This window comes from Pelodiscus sinensis, chromosome 21 (genome assembly GCF_049634645.1).
Source record: "Pelodiscus sinensis isolate JC-2024 chromosome 21, ASM4963464v1, whole genome shotgun sequence".
NCBI classification, from domain to species: Eukaryota; Metazoa; Chordata; order Testudines; family Trionychidae; genus Pelodiscus; species Pelodiscus sinensis.
This window is the reverse complement of record NC_134731.1, coordinates 19352765-19368631: the sequence shown is the minus strand read 5'-3', so window position 1 is coordinate 19368631 and position 15867 is coordinate 19352765. Positions and strand designations below refer to the sequence as shown.

The window sequence follows — 15867 nt, the reverse complement described above, 5'->3', positions numbered from 1 at the left end:
CCCACAAGAGCACCCCCTGCCCGTGCACTGCGAAGACTCACACTTGTGCACACGCGCCCGGGGCACTGACCCCACAAGAGCACCCCCTGGCCGTGCACTGCGAAGACTCACACTTGTGCACACGCGCCCGGGGCACTGACCCCACAAGAGCACCCCCTGGCCGTGCACTGCGAAGACTCACACTTGTGCACACTCGCCCGGAGCACTGACCCCACAAGAGCACCCCCTGGCCGTGCACTGCGAAGACTCACACTTGTGCACACGCGCCCGGGGCACTGACCCCACAAGAGCACCCCCTGGCCATGCACTGCGAAGACTCACACTTGTGCACACGCGCCCGGGGGCACTGACCCCACAAGAGCACCCCCTGCCCGTGCACTGCGAAGACTCACACTTGTGCACACTCGCCCGGAGCACTGACCCCACAAGAGCACCCCCTGGCCGTGCACTGCGAAGACTCACACTTGTGCACACGCGCCCGGGGCACTGACCCCACAAGAGCACCCCCTGGCCATGCACTGCGAAGACTCACACTTGTGCACACGCGCCCGGGGGCACTGACCCCACAAGAGCACCCCCTGCCCGTGCACTGCTAAGACTCACACTTGTGCACACGCCCGGGGGCACTGACCCCACAAGAGCACCCCCTGCCCATGCACTGCTAAGACTCACACTTGTGCACACGCCCGGGGGCACTGACCCCACAAGAGCACCCCCTGCCCGTGCACTGCTAAGACTCACACTTGTGCACACGCCCGGGGGCACTGACCCCACAAGAGCACCCCCTGCCCGTGCACTGCTAAGACTCACACTTGTGCACACGCGCCCGGGGGCACTGACCCCACAAGAGCACCCCCTGCCCGTGCACTGCTAAGACTCACACTTGTGCACACGCGCCCGGGGGCACTGACCCCACAAGAGCACCCCCTGGCCGTGCACTGCTAAGACTCACACTTGTGCACACGCCCGGGGGCATGACCCTGGGGGCAGGGCAGGCAGGAGAGGGGCAGAGTTTCAAAGCCAAGGCTGGAGGAGAGACGGGCTTCCCAGGGCGGATGCGGGGGGCTGCGGGCACGGTGCTCGGCCCCCGCTCACAGGGCAGAGGAGGCGGGGGGCCAAGGAAGAAGGTGCCTACCGTACTTCGGGGGCTTGGCGCCTGGCTGCACGCCGACCTGGGGAATCCCTGCAGGGAGAGAGATCGGAGTCAGAGCCCAGAGCCGCGGGGCACCCGGTGCCCATCTGCCGCCGAGCTGCTGTGAGGGCGCGTCGGGGAGCCCCGGCCCCGCACCCCCATCCGCTGCGCCGGAAGTCACGGCCCCGGTGACGCGGCTGCACTGCAGTGCCTCACAGCAGCGCCCGCCCCCTGGCACCCCTGTGCACAGCGGCCCCAGGGATCCCATTGCCAGCACTGCCGTGCCAGGACGTGTGCTCACCTGCGCCGGGCACAAGGCCTGGCACACCCCCAGCTCCCGGGGTTACCACGGGCAGGCCGCCGGCCCCAGGCGTGACAACTGGCACCCTGCCATTCCTCGGCACTCCGCCTGGCACGATGCCAGCACCTGTGGAGAGGGATGGGGGTTAAGGCTAGAAGGGCAGGGGAAGGGGGAGGGCAGCTGGGGCTGGACGGGGGAGGGGAGCAGAACTGGAGGGGGAGGTGTCACGTTACTGGAATTTAAGGGAAGCAGCCAGATCACTGCTGCACCCATGGTGGGGGGGGGGGGTTGCCCCAAACGTTGGTATAAAGGGACCATGGGAGGTGTCACACGGAAGCTTCTGTTCTACGGATTCTGCGTGTGCTCTTCATGTCCTTGCGTGACGTCTGCGTGTGGAGTTAGGAACATGTGCTCCGGAGGGAGGCTGGAAAATTCTCTGTGGGTATGTCTACACTACCCCGCTAGTTCGAACTAGGAGGGTAATGTAGTCATCCGCAGTTGCAAATGAAGCCTGGGATTTGAATTTCCCGGGCTTCATTTGCATAAAGCTGGCCGGCGCCATTTTTAAATGCCGGCTAGTTCGAACCCCGTGCCGCGCGGCTACACGCGGCACGGAGTAGCTAGTTCGGATTAGGCTTCTAATCCGAACTAGCTGTACGCCTCGTGGAACGTGGAACGAGGAGTACAGATAGTTCGGATTAGAAGCCTAATCCGAACTAGCTACTCCCTGCCGCGTGTAGCCGCACGGCACAGGGTTCAAACTAGCCGGCATTTAAAAATGGCGCTGGCCAGCTTTATGCAAATGAAGCCCGGGAAATTCAAATCCCAGGCTTCATTTGCAATTGCGGGTGACTACATTACCCTCCTAGTTCGAACTAGCGGGGTAGCGTAGACATACCCTGTCTGAGGCTGAGAATTGGGCAAGGAAAGCTCAGCCAGTGGCTATGCTAATTAGCAAGGAGACAGGGGATCTCCAGGGGCCAATACACAGCTTGGGAATGGGACTGATGCCTGAAGGCTGCCAGCATGGGACACAGGGACAGGCCACTGGCCAGGAAGATGCCAGGGGAGGTATGTAAGTGCCAGGTGGCACCCTCCATCTGGTCTTCAGCTCAGCTCCCGACCCCAGATGCAGCCTCGCAGGGAACAACGAGCCAGAAAGACCCGTGAACCCATCCTGAATAGGATGCGACCAGAGACTTTCCAGAGAGCAGTTTCTAACGTCTCTGCCGCGAGCCTGTGTCGAGAACTGGGAGGCTCGATGCATGTGACGTATTCTCCTTAACAGCCTCACTTCAGGCTTTTCTTCCTTTTAGTAACAAACCTTTCGAGTTGAGATTCTACAGGACTGGCCCAGCGTGGTGTGTGGGTACGATCCAGAGTGTACATTGACCGGGACCTGGGGCTGGTTTCTTGGGACCAGAAGAGCCCGTTCGGGCAGGCGAGGTTGGGGTCTAGAACCCCTCACCTGTGTGCAGGCTGACTGGGGCACAGGGAGAGCTGGGGTGCCAGAGGGGTTTTGCTCGTGAGGCTTCTGGCTGGCCAGGCTGGCAGCTGAGGCGCTCGGTGTGACGGGTGTGTGGCCTCTTCGGGAAGGACTCCAGTCTGGGGCTGTGAGGAGCCCCGAGTTTGAGCAATTCGCCCTGAGCCGACACCCTCAGCGGTGCCCAGACCCGGCCCGGTCCATCCCAGGAGGGGAGCAGGAGGGGAGGTGAGGGGAGGTAGAGGGGAGGGCATCTGGGCCTGGAGGGGAGAGAAGAGGGTAGCAGGGGCTGGAAGGGGGAGGGAAGCAGGAGGAGAGGGCAGCAAGGGCCAGAGGGGGGGAGAGACTGGGAGGGGAGGGCTGTGGGTGCCGGGGGGGGGAGGAGAGCTAGAAGGGAGGGCAGCAGGGGCTGGAGGGGGGAGGAGAGCTAGAGGGGAGAGGAGATGGGGCTGGAGGGGGGAGGGAAGTGGGGGCCGGAGGGGGGAGGGGTGTGGGAGGGGAGCAGGGGCTGGGAGGCGGCAGGAGAGCTAGAGGGGAGAGGAGTTGGGGCTGGAGGGGGGAGGGGGATGGGAGGGCAGTGGGGGCTGGAGGGGGGAGGGGAGTGGGAGCAGAGCGGCGGTTGGAGGGGGCAGGAGAGCTAGAGGGGAGAGGAGTTGGGGCCGGAGGGGAGCGGGGGCCGGAGGGGGGCGGGAGGGGAGCGGGGGCCGGAGGGGGCGGGAGGGGAGCGGGAGTCGGAGAGGGGCGGGAGGGCAGCAGGGGCCGGAGGGGGGCGGGGAGCGGGGGCCGGAGGGGGGCGAGAGGGCAGCGGGGGCCGGAGAGGGGCGGGAGGGCAGCGGGGGCAGGAGGGGGGCGGGGAGCGGGGGCCGGAGGGGGGCGGGAGGGGAGCGGGAGTTGGAGGGGGGCGAGAGGGCAGCGGGGGCCGGAGAGGGGCGGGAGGGCAGCGGGGGCTGGAGGGGGGCGGGGAGCAGGGGCCGGAGGGGGGCGGGAGGGGAGGGAGGCCGGGGGGGAACCAGGGAAGCCTCACTCACCATACTTGGCTGCTTTGGCGGCTGCTTTGGCGGCTGCTGCTGCGGGGCTGAGGCCTGCCGGGCAGAGTGAGGGGCAGGGCTCAGACTCGCCCAGCCAGGCCCGTCCCCGTGGGCGCTGCTGGAGGGACCCAGCTGTCCGCGTGTGTCGGCGCCGTCCCAACCCCCCGGAGCGGGCCCAGCCGGGGGAGGGGCGGGCGACCCCGCTCGGAGCAGGCTCCGGGCCGGTCTCTGTCTGGGAGGTGGCAGCAGGCGCCCCCCTCGTGCCGAGAGGCTGGGCAGTGGCTAGCGGTGCTGCACGGACAGCGGCTCGGCCGTGCTGCCAATAAGCCCCTGAGGATTTTGCTGCCGAGCTGCAGCCCAGCACCCCTGGCTGTGTGCCGAGAGGGACGTGGCCAGGCCGCTTGCCGACTCGGCTCTGGGGTGCCACGCGCCGGGCACAAGGCAATTCCCTCCACCTGGGCAAGGCTCGAAAAGGGCCCCAGAGATGCCCATCTTCGCTCCGCCCTCCTCTTCCGAAGGGTAACCCGCCCGCCACAGGGCGCGCTCGAGACCTCTGCTCAGAGCCTGCAGCCACGGCCCGGGGACTGTGCCTTGGCTGTTCTGCCCTCAGCCTCTGCCTTCTGTGTGCAAAGAGCCCTCCAGACGGCAGGCTGCGGAGGGCTGGCCCACGCGCTCTGGGGGAAGAGCCGAGGTGTCCTTTGACCTGGGGCTGTGGCCGATCCTGTTTGGAGGCAGGGAGAAGGGGTAGAACCTCTCGGCTGAGGGAGGTGGGGCTGGCTGCAGCGCAGGAACAGCTGCGGTCTCGGAGGGGGCTGGCTCCTGGGACTTCTGGCTGCCCAGAGCGCTCAGCGCCTTGGGTACGTCTAGACTAGGTGCCTCTGCTGCCGGAGCCGTGTGAGTGAGGCGCACCGACACAGTCAGGGGCGCGGGGATGTGAGCACCCCCGCGGCATTGGAACAGGCATGGCCACCGTGCTGTGCGGGCTCAGCCGATCCGGCACAGCGCGGGTCAAGAAGCCTTTGCCGACCGCTCCTGTAAACTCATTTCACGAGGCAGAGGGGAGGGTCGACAAAAAGGCTTCCCTGTCGACCGATCTGCATCGTGACTTGTGCTGTGCCGGATTCGCTGAGGGGTTTTAAATCCCCGCCTCACGGACCGTCGGTACATCTCACTGACACGCCTCTGGGGCACAGGCACCTACCCTAAGGGAGGAGGACCCAAGCAGCCCTGCTCCTAAGCAATTCGCCCTGATTTGCCCTGGCATGGAATAAGTTTGTCCCCAACTCCACCAGTACCTGGGATGCCTCCGGCCACACCAGGCACCAGGCCTCCGGCCACACCGGGCACCAAGCCTCCAGCCGCACCAGGCACCAAGCCTCCGGCCACACCAGGCACCAAGCCTCCAGCCGCACCAGGCACCAAGCCTCCGGCCACACCGGGCACCAAGCCTCCAGCCGCGCCAGGCACTAGGCCTCCAACTCCAGCAGCTCCTGCAGAATTAGACACATGAGATGCACCCTGGGAAGGCAGGACCTATAAAAGCGGGGCATGTGGAACAGCCTGAGGCAGGCAGAAAGCGTGATGCCTTCAAGCAGCAGGCAGAGCATTGGAGCAGAGAACAATGCTCAGAAAGCAAAGTAATGGGCATGGGCTGGACCGCGGGGGTCTGTCTGGAGCTGGCTGGATGGACACTGTGGGAGAACCTGTCTGGGGAGGGGTGGATGGACAGGGAGGGTCTGTCTGGGGAGGGGTGGGTGGACGGCAGTGTCACGTTACTAGATTTGGAGGGGAGCAGCCAGATCACTGCTGCACCCATGGGGGGGTGTTGGCCCCAAAAGTGGTGCAAAGGGGGCCATGTGAGGTGTTGAATAGAAGCTCACTGTGTGCTAATCCTGTGTACTCTAGTCATGTGAGTGTGTAATGTCTGTGTGTGTAGTTAGGAGTCTGTAATCTGTGTGGATACTAAATATTTCCCTGCGTGTGGTTGAGCATTGGGCAGAGCCCGGCCTATGGACATGCTAATCAGCGAGGCCCTGTGGGACAATGGCACTCGATGGGCCAAGGACACACCTAAAGAATGAGGGAGGATACCAAAGGGCTACCAGCAGGGAACACAGGAATAAGCCGTGGGCCAGGTGACCTGCTGTAGCCAAGAAGAGACCAGGAAGGAGGGATAAATAGGCCATGTGGTCGACTCCATCTTGGAACTCAGCTCAGCACTTCATCCCAGAGACAGCAGTGCAGGGATCAAAGAGCCAGAAAGACCTGTGAACCCATCCTGATCCTAGGATGCGCAACAAGGACTCTTAAGCCAGCAGCTGTAACATCTCTGCTAGAGCCTGCATCGAGGACTGGGAGATTCGGTGCATGTAACGTACTATCCTTTAATAACCTCACTCTCATGCTTTTCTTTCTTGTGTTAATAAACCTTTAGTTGTTAGATGCTAAAGGATTGGCCCAGCGTGATTTGTGGGTAAGGTCCAGAGGGTAAATTGACCAGGGATCTGTGGCTGGTTTCTGGGAACCGGACAGAACTTGTTTGGGGTAGGTGGGATTGGGTGCTAGGACCCCCCACCTGTGTATGAGGCCCGGGGCCATCTGAGGCACGGATATTGCTGGGGTGTCGGAGGGGTTTTGCTCGTGAGGCTTCAGGCAGGCAGCTGAAGCGCTCTGTGAGACTGGTTTGTGGCCTGTTTGGAGAGGTCACCAGTCTGGGGGCTGTAAGGAGCCCCGGATTTGAGCAATTCGCCCTGAGCGGATGCCCTCAGCTGTGCCCAGACACAGCCCGGTCCGACATAGGCAGGAGGGGCTGTCTGGGGAGGGGTGAGTGGACGGCGGGGGGGTCTGTTTGGTGCCAGGGTCTGTCTGGTGCTGGGTGGATGGACTGGGGGTCTGTCTGGGGAGGGGTGGGTGGATGGCAGGGGGGTCTGTCTGGGGAGGGGTCTGTCTGGCGCCGGGTGGATGGATGGGGGGATCTGTCTGGGGAGGGATGAGTGGATGGCGGGGGGGTCTGTCTGGGGAGGGGTCTGTCTGGTGCCGGGTGCATGGATGGGGGGGGTCTGTCTGGGGAGGGGTGAGTGGACGGTGGGGGGGGGGTCTGTCTGGGGAGGGGTCTGTTTGGTGCCGGGTGGATGGATGGGGGGGGTCTGTCTGGGGAGGGGTTTGTTTGGTGCCGGGTGGATGGATGGGGGGGTCTGTCTGGGGAGGGGTGAGTGGACGGCGGGGGGGGGTCTGTCTGGGGAGGGGTCTGTCTGGTGCCGGGTGGATGGATGGGGGGCTCTGTCTGGGGAGGGGTGGGTGGACGGCGGGGGGGGGGGTCTGTCTGGGGAGGGGTGGGTGGACGGCGGGGGGGGTCTGTCTGGGGAGGGGTGGGTGGACGGCGGCAGCGGGTCTGTCTCGGGGGGGGGGGGGGTCTGTCTGGGGCCGGGCAGATGGAATAAGCATAGGGCAAGTCTACTGGAGCCCGTCTGGGGCTGGGTGCCGTTCTCTTTCACACGGAGGTCAGAGCACCCCCACGGGGATGGTGGCCCCAGCCTGCTGGCACGGCGGGGCTCACCACAGCCTGGGCCCCTCCTGCTGGGGCCGGCAGGGAGCCAGCCGCCGGGGCGCGTTGCAGGGAGACGGAGCAGGCGGGGCCGACTCACCGTACTTGGCCGCTTTGGCTGCTGCTGCTGCCGGACTGAGGGCTCCTGGGGAGAGAAATTCGTGGGGATGTGGGAGGAGACACCTGCCCAGGGGTGGCTCCGGGGCCCATGGTGCACACCGTCCCAGGGAATCCCGGCTCCCGCAGCCGGGACGAGGGGTGGGCGCTGCCCTCCGCAGCGGCTGGGCTCCTGACTGCGGGGCGGGGGGCACCGTGCTCTGCCTTCCCCTGCGGGAGTGAGGATCCCAGAGCAAGGGGCAAGTTAAAGCCAAATTTACCTCCTACACCGGGCACCAGGCCTCCAGCACCGCCGGGCACCAGGCCTCCACCGCCGGGCACCAGGCCTCCAGCACCGCCGGGCACCACCCCCACGCCTGGGATGCGTCCAGTCCCTGTGGAGAAGTTGAGTGGTGAGCCCAAGGCCAGAAGCTGCGCTGTATCCCCTGGAGTTGGGGCCCCTGAGGGGGTGCAGCAGGCCCCCTGGCATTAGAGGGGTGACCGGAGACCCGGGTTCACCATCTGCTCCCCCAGCGTCCTCTCAGCTCAGGAGCAGGCCGGCAGGTCACTGCTCTGGGAGTCCAGAGCCCGCTCTCCTCCCCACATCTGTCCTTCCACTGTCCAAGGAGCAGGGCCCAGGGAAGCCGTGATGAGCCCAGCCCCCGCGCTCTGCAGAGGCTGGTGCCGCGTGCCCCATGTACATGGCAGGCTGCAGGGCTGCTACTAGCTGCTCAGACTGGCCACAGAGCGTCCTTCTCAGAAACACCCAGGGACGTGTCTTCCACGGGACCCTTGGATCCCTTGGCTCTAGCTCTGAGCCGCACAGGCAAGGGTGCCGCTGGCAGCGCTGCCTGTCGTGCAATGGAGCTCCCTTCGCAGTCCCCGTTCCTGCCCGTCCCAGGCAGATCGCTGTCTCCGAAGTGGACAGGTTGGCTAACAACGTGGTCTCAGCACAGAACAACTGGGCCATCTCGCTGTCCACTGGCTGCAACAAACGTCTCCGATCAGCTGGGAGGCGCGGTCTGCTTGTTCTGCATCCGCCCTCTGCAGTTTGCCCTGAACCAACTAGATTTGGATCATTTCTGTTGAATTCTTCATTGCTGCTCAGTCCCACACAGCCTGGGGGATGAATTCCTTTGCTACACCGCAGCTGGAGTTGTCCATCCTTCACTCCGTGGCCACCAGGCCCTAGACCCAGAGGTGCTAGTGACGTCTCTTGTCAAAGTGTTCCACAAGTTCCTTTGCCTCCGTGGTGAGCGTGTCCTCGCTCTGGGGACAGGCTCTGCTCTCCCGGGGGGGCACAGGTCTGAGCTGCCTGCCCACCAGAAGCCGAGCTGCACTGGATGCAGCAGCCACTGCTGGTGCTGACCTGGAGCTCAGAAGAGCATGGAAGGATCTTCCTGCCTTAGGCCCTCACCCTCTCCACGTCCTCTTTGGAACCTCCCTTCAGGAAGTTGCAGGCTGCTCTCAAATCCCCCCTCACTCTTCGCTTCTGCAGACTAAACAGACCCAAGTCCCTCAGCCTCTCCTCACAGGTCATGTGCTCCAGCCCCCTCATCATTTTGGTTGCCCTCCGCTGGACCCTCTCCAATGCGTCCACATCCTTTTTGCAGTGGGGGGCCCAGAACTGGACACAATACTCCAGATGTGGCCTCACCAGAGCCAAATAAAGGGGAATAATCACTTCTCTGGATCTACTGGCAATGCCCCTCCTAATGCCCCCTAATATGCCATTAGCCTTCTTGGCTACAAGGGCGCCCTGTTGACTCATCTCCAGCTTCTCATCCACTGTCACCCCCAGGTCCTTTTCTGCAGAACTGCTACTTAGCCAGTTGGTCTCCAGCCTGTACCAATACTTGGGATTCTTCCCTCCCAAGGGCAGGACTCTGCACTTGTCCTTGTTGAACCTCATCAGATTTCTTTTGGCTCAATTCTCTAACCTGTCCAGGTCACTCTGGACCCCATCCCTGCCCTCCAGCGTATCTACCTCTGCCTCTAGCTTAGTGTCATCTGCAAACTTGCTGAGGGTGCAATCCATCCCCTCAGCCAGGTCATTAATTAAGATGTTGAACAAAACTGGTCCTAGAACAGATCCTTGGGGCACTCCGCTAGAAACCGACCACCATCCTGACATCGAGCTGTTGATCACTACCCGCTGGGCCCAACAGTCTAGCCAGCTTTCTATCCATCTTACCGTCCTGTGATGGACCGGGCCGTGTCTGGGCACAGCTGAGGGCGTCCGCTCAGGGTCACCTGGCCCACGGTTTATTCCTGTGTTCCCAGCTGGTAGCCCTTAGGTATGAGTCACCACTCATTCTTTAGGTGTGTCCTTGGCCCATTGAGTGCCATTGTCCCACAGGGCCTCGCTGATTAGCATGTCCATAGGCCGGGCTCTGCCCAATGCTCAACCACATGCAGAGAAATATTCAGTATCCACACAGATTACAGATTCCTAACTACACACACAGACATTATACGATCACATGACTAGCGTACATAGGATTAGCAGACAGTGAGCTTCTATTCAACACCCCACATGGCCCCTTTTATACCATTTTGGGGTACAACACCCCTCCATGGGTGCAGCAGTGATCTGGCTGCTCCCCTCAAAATCCACTAACGTGACACGTCCATTTATCCAATCCACATTCCCTTAACTTGCTGGCAAGAATATTGTGGGAGACCGTATCAAAAGCCATCAGAGTAGGGTCAGGTGACTGCAGCCCTGGGAGGCGCTGGCGAGCCCCTTCTGGGAGGGGCTGTGACGTAGTGGGGGGTACCTTGCTGGTTGCTGGGCAGTGGGTTGGGAGTGACCTCCACTGACTGCTGGCTGCAGCACGGCCCAGCAGGGCAGGGGATGAGTCATTATGCAAGGGGGCTCCGAACCTGTCTGACCAGTGATCTCCGAGGGAGCGGAACAATGGGAAGAAGGGGAGTGGAGCCCTGGCTGGGGGCAGGGCTGGAAGGGAGGGAGTTAGTTTCAGTCTGGGAGCATGGAGGAGACAACTTAGGGAAAGGGGCTGGAATTTAGGGGCACAGGCTCCCCCATCTCAAGGGGGGCTGGGGCATCCTAGGCCTGCCCTGGAACCAGATGACATCTGTGCTGTGCTGTATCCTGAAGAAGCAATAAACTCCCTCTGTTCTACTGGCTGGGGGAGTCTGTCCACGCCATTACGGGGCTGCAGGAGACGGGAAAACCCCAACGTGCCGCCACAGGGGCCGCATCTGCTCCCGAGTCAGTGGCGAAGCCAGTCGTCTCTGTGGCTATTCAGTGCCACTCTCCAGGCTGGCTCTGCGCCGCCAGTCGTATTGTACGGACGATGGGACTTGCTCGTCGAGCAGCCTTGGCATGTCAAACAGCTGCAAATGCCCATAATCTTCCCAGGCGCATTGAGCCTTCCTCGCATCTTTGGCAAAGGCGCCTCTGACGGGCTCTGCCTGTTCGGGGTCCAACAGGCTCTGCAGTCTGCCGGAGGGGCTCTGCCGCGCGCACTGCCTCTGGGCTCCTTTGGGTCACCGTGAGGAGCTGGAGCTGTCTGTTCAGTCAGTGCTAACCGGGCTGTCTCTGCGACTGCCGTGTGCTGCAGTGCCCAGATCAGTTGTCAGCTACATACAGAGCAGCCATGCAGCAGTCGGTGTTTCCTCCTGGTGCTTGAACTCTCTGGTGGAAACAGGCTCTTTCCTCAGCAGGCTTTTCCTGAAGCATGCAGTGTGCATGAGACATAGGCAGAGCCCTCTTGGGGTATGTCTAGGCAGCCCCTCTGTCGGCAGAGGGATGCAGATTAGGCAGTCTAGAGGGGATCTGTGGAGAAAGAAAGCCTTTTTCGACAGATCCCTTATGCCTCCTGCAAGGGGCTTTACAGGATCTGTCGAAAAAGATCCTCTCTCGACAGATCCCTCTAGACTGACGCTTTGTGCCGACAAAGTGCTGAGTCGTCAAAATGCAGCGGCCATTTTTATGCAAATTAGGCATGGGATATTTAAATCCCTGCCTCATTTGCAATGTCGACCTGCCCCTGCCGACAGAGGGGTGCCGGCTAGACATACCCGTGGTGTCGAAAGCTTCGCCCTGCGGCTGCCTGGCCTGCAGCAAAGCAAACTCTGGCAAACTCTTGCATCCACCTGTCCGCTGTGCAGGGCAGTGCAGAGCGACACCTGGCTGGACCCCACAACCTTTCGGGCTTTGGTTTCTTCCGCTCACAGCTTTTGCTGCTGTTTCCTTTTGGTCTCTGCTCTCCTCTGGTGCCAGCTTCCTTCCAGCACCGTGTGAGACAACTGCAGGGCTGCTCCCAGCCAGCCTGGCTCTCGTGCTGGCGGGGGATTAGCTACAGCGCTTCCTTCCAGAGAGACGCCATGACGGGGTCAGCGTCCTGGTGGATTTCTGCTGGGACCTTCCCGATGAGAAAAACATACCAGCCCCCAATCGTCGTGCAGCCCCTAACAGAGCACGCAGCTGGGACCGGGACCGTCTACGTGGCTCCTCGGTCTCTACGGTGCGGCAGGACCACTCGTTGCTTCCGTTTTCCCAGTTACAGACGAACTCGCCCCCCAAGCTTTGAACTCCCAGAGGAGGAAAGTGGCGCGGGCTGAGGAGTATCACATCTGCACAGGCGGGCGGGTCTCCAGAGGCCTGAGCAACCGATCCTGGGAAGGGGCCCCCCGGCCGAGCACGCTGCAGCAGGCCTGGCCCGGTGCCGTGTGACTGGCCTGCTCGAGGCTGGCACTGGGCTCCGTCTGAGCGATGGGCCGTCTGCTCCCAGAGCTGCTGGACGGCTACAGAGGCGGGGAAAAGGCTCTGCCCAGCAACCAGGGAGCCCTGGGGAAAAGGGCGGAGGCTGACATTGACTCACCATAGGCTGCTGCTTTAGCTGCTGCTTTAGCTGCTGCTGCTGCTGCTGGGACTCCAGCTGCTGGGACACAGTAGAGAGGGGGTCAGGGCTCTGGGATGGGGAGAACACCACCCCACAGGCCCATCGGTGGGTCCAATGGGGCAACTTCACCTCCAACGCCGCCGACTCCGGGCACCAAACCAGGGACGCCGCCAACTCCGGGCACCAAACCAGGGACGCCGCCGACTCCAGGCACCAAACCAGGGATGCCGCCGACTCCAGGCAAAGCGCCTCCCACACCAGCTGCTCCTGCAGAGACAGAGGAGAGAAACCCGGTTCCAGTCAACGCAAAGCCCAAGTGCCCAGTGTAATTCTGCTGCTGTGCGCTCCCCCCATGGAAAGGAAGGGGACTGTAAACACCCAGCCAGTACATCTGCGCCCTACACTAGAGGGACTGTCCAGTGGGATAGAAGGGGACGAAACACCCTTCTGCTCTAGCAGGTGCCAGGGGATGTTAGACAGCAGCTCTTAATGACAGACAAACCTGCTGGACTGGACGCCTCCCATGCACAGACAAAGCGGGAGCCAACAGGAGCCAGCGGCAGCTCCTAGATCCATGGACTCGCCCCAGCCTGAGTTAAGCTGCAGAGGAGAATCTTTAATTCCATTCGTGGTGTGAGGTCCCGCTGGGACCAGGGGCCAGTGAGAAGTAATAGGAGGGAGAATGCAGCTGTGGGGATGCCTCCCTTCCCCCTCCCGACCACTCCGCTCTGCACCCCACATGGCAACATGCCCTTTCACGGACCATCCCCTCCTCCTCCTCCTCGTGACAGCCCTGATTACACGCTGACACCCCTCTCCCGTCCCTCACCCCAAGGGTCCCCTCTCCCTCTCCCCCATCAGGCCCACCCCCTCACCCAGCACTGGCGGGTGGAGCTGGCTAGAGGTCAGCAGAGTCAAGGCACCCAGCCTCACTCCGCATGGATTCCCCCTACACCTGGAATTCCCTCCGGCCCTTCTCTTGCCGCTTGCATGGGGCAGCCTGCACGTGACGGGACCTGAGGCCGTGGGGTAGGAAGTGCTTCAAACAGGCTGATGGGTGTCACGTTACTGGCGTTGAAGGGGAGCAGCCAGATCACTGCTGCACCCATGGGGGGGTATTGCCCCAAAGTGTACACAAGGGGCCATGGGAGGTGTCACATGAAAGCTTCTGTTCTACTGATTGTGTGTGTGCCACTCATGTACGTGTGTGGTGTCTGTGTGTGGAGTTATGCACATGGACTCTGTGTGGACGCTGTCGGAGGCAGAGCATTGGGCAAGGAATGTTCAGCCAGTGGCTATGCTAATGAGCGAGGCTCTAGGGTCAATAGATCATCTTCGTTCGAACCAGGGTGGCTGATGCAGGCATTTGAACTTGCAAATGAAGCCCAGGATTAAAATATCCTGCCAGGAGGTTTATCGGTAGTTCAGATTAGGAGCTTTAATTCGAACTACCTAGCCTGTGCCGCGTGCAGCCGCAGGCAGGTAGTTCGAACTACGGGGCATTTAAAAAGGGCGCCCACCTGGGAACAGGTAAGTGAACCCCGGGATATTTAAATCCCAGGCTTCATGTGCAAGTTCGAATGCCGACATTAGCCACCCTCGTTGGAACTAGGGGCTAGTGTAGACGTACCCTGAGTGCCAGAGACACATCTGGGGAAAGTCTGGAGACCTGCAAGCCAGCCAGGATAATGGCTGCTGACTTGGGACACAGGGATAGGTCACTGGACCATGTGACCTGCAGTGACCTGCTCTGGCAGGAAGATGCCAGGGGAGGTATAGAAGTGCCATGTGGAATGCTCCATCTTGGTCTTCAGCTCAGCTCCCGACCCCAGATGCAGCCTTGCAGGGAACAACGAGCCAGAAAGACCCGTGGACCCGTCCTGACATAGGATGTGCACCAGAGAGCAGTCTCTAACATCTCTGCCGCGAGCCTGTGTCGAGAACTGGGAGGCTCGATGCATGTGACGTATTCTCCTTAACAGCCTCACTTCAGGCTTTTCTTCCTTTTAGTAACAAACCTTTCGAGTTGAGATTCTACAGGACTGGCCCAGCGTGGTGTGTGGGTACGATCCAGAGTGTACATTGACCGGGACCTGGGGCTGGTTTCTTGGGACCAGAAGAGCCCGTTCGGGCAGGCGAGGTTGGGGTCTAGAACCCCTCACCTGTGTGCAGGCTGACTGGGGCACAGGGAGAGCTGGGGTGCCAGAGGGGTTTTGCTCACGAGGCTTCTGGCTGGCCAGGCTGGCAGCTGAGGCGCTCGGTGTGACGGGTGTGTGGCCTCTTCGGGAAGGACTCCAGTCTGGGGCTGTGAGGAGCCCCGAGTTTGAGCAATTCGCCCTGAGCCGACACCCTCAGCGGTGCCCAGACCCGGCCCGGTCCATCACAGTGGGAGACGTCGAAGATCCTGCCCAGGCCCTGGCAAGGGGCTGTGGGGAATTCCCTCAGTGGCACGGGCCAAACGGCTTCGCCTGCACCCCTGAAGTGGGCAGTGTCAGGGGAACGTGCTCTGCACCCTCCCGCTGCCCGTGGCTTCCCCACGCTCTCTGCTGGCTTCTGGCCGGAGCTGGGCTCTGCACTCGCTCACTGGCCACGAGCTCCCCATCTCCCGTGGCCTTAGGCGGGAGCCCCCTGTGCCGCCTGCCGCAGGACGGGGCGAAGCTCCCTGGGGACGGGGAGGGCAGGGATGTGGCTGCACCCTAGACATGAGGTGCCAGGGGCTCTCCTGCTCGCTCCCAAAGGCACAGATTGTCTCTGGGCTCGGCCCCCCGGGGTTGCACGGTCCAGGAGTGAGCCCATCTCTACGGGCTGCGCGGACGGAGAAGGGGGAGGCAGCCAGCTTACCGTACTTGGCGGCTTTCGCTGCTGCTGCTGCCGCCGCTGCTCCTGCTGGGACTCCAGCTGCTGGGACACAGTAGAGAGGGGGTCAGGGCTCTGGGATGGGGAGAACACAACCCCACAGGCCCATCGGTGGGTCCAATGGGGCGACTTCACCTCCAACGCCGCCGACTCCGGGCACCAAACCAGGGACGCCACCGACACCGGGCACCAAACCAGGGATGCCACCGACTCCGGGCACCAAACCAGGGACGCCACCGACTCCGGGCACCAAACCAGGCACACCGCCGACTCCAGGCAAAGCGCCTCCCACACCAGCTGCTCCTGCAGAGACAGAGGTGAGAAACCCGGTTCCAGTCAACGCAAAGCCCAAGTGCCCAGTGTAATTCTGCTGCTGTGCGCTCCCCCCATGGAAAGGAAGGGGGCTGTAAACACCCTGCCAGTACATCTGCGCCCTACACTAGAGGGACTGTCCAATGGGATAGAAGGGGACGAAACACCTTCTCCTTTAGCAGGTGCCAGGGGATGTTAGAAAGCAGCTCTTAACTATAGACAAACCTGCTGGACTGGACGCCTC

The 15867-nt window shown here is 62.1% G+C and overlaps 1 protein-coding gene across 1 annotated transcript in view; it reads right to left on the bottom strand.

The window, feature by feature from the left end:
- Positions 1 to 15867, bottom strand: part of LOC102450573 (uncharacterized) — a 73184-nt gene that overhangs the window by 6668 nt on the left and 50649 nt on the right. The window contains exons 24-33 of the mRNA XM_075905074.1: positions 15447 to 15614; positions 15297 to 15356; positions 12585 to 12722; positions 12435 to 12494; positions 7866 to 7979; positions 7589 to 7633; positions 5240 to 5434; positions 3945 to 3998; positions 1434 to 1559; positions 1136 to 1183 (exon numbers count right to left, since the gene is read on the bottom strand). Coding sequence (XP_075761189.1) covers positions 1136 to 1183; positions 1434 to 1559; positions 3945 to 3998; positions 5240 to 5434; positions 7589 to 7633; positions 7866 to 7979; positions 12435 to 12494; positions 12585 to 12722; positions 15297 to 15356; positions 15447 to 15614 — 1008 coding nt within the window. The remainder of the gene's footprint in view (positions 1 to 1135; positions 1184 to 1433; positions 1560 to 3944; positions 3999 to 5239; positions 5435 to 7588; positions 7634 to 7865; positions 7980 to 12434; positions 12495 to 12584; positions 12723 to 15296; positions 15357 to 15446; positions 15615 to 15867) is intronic.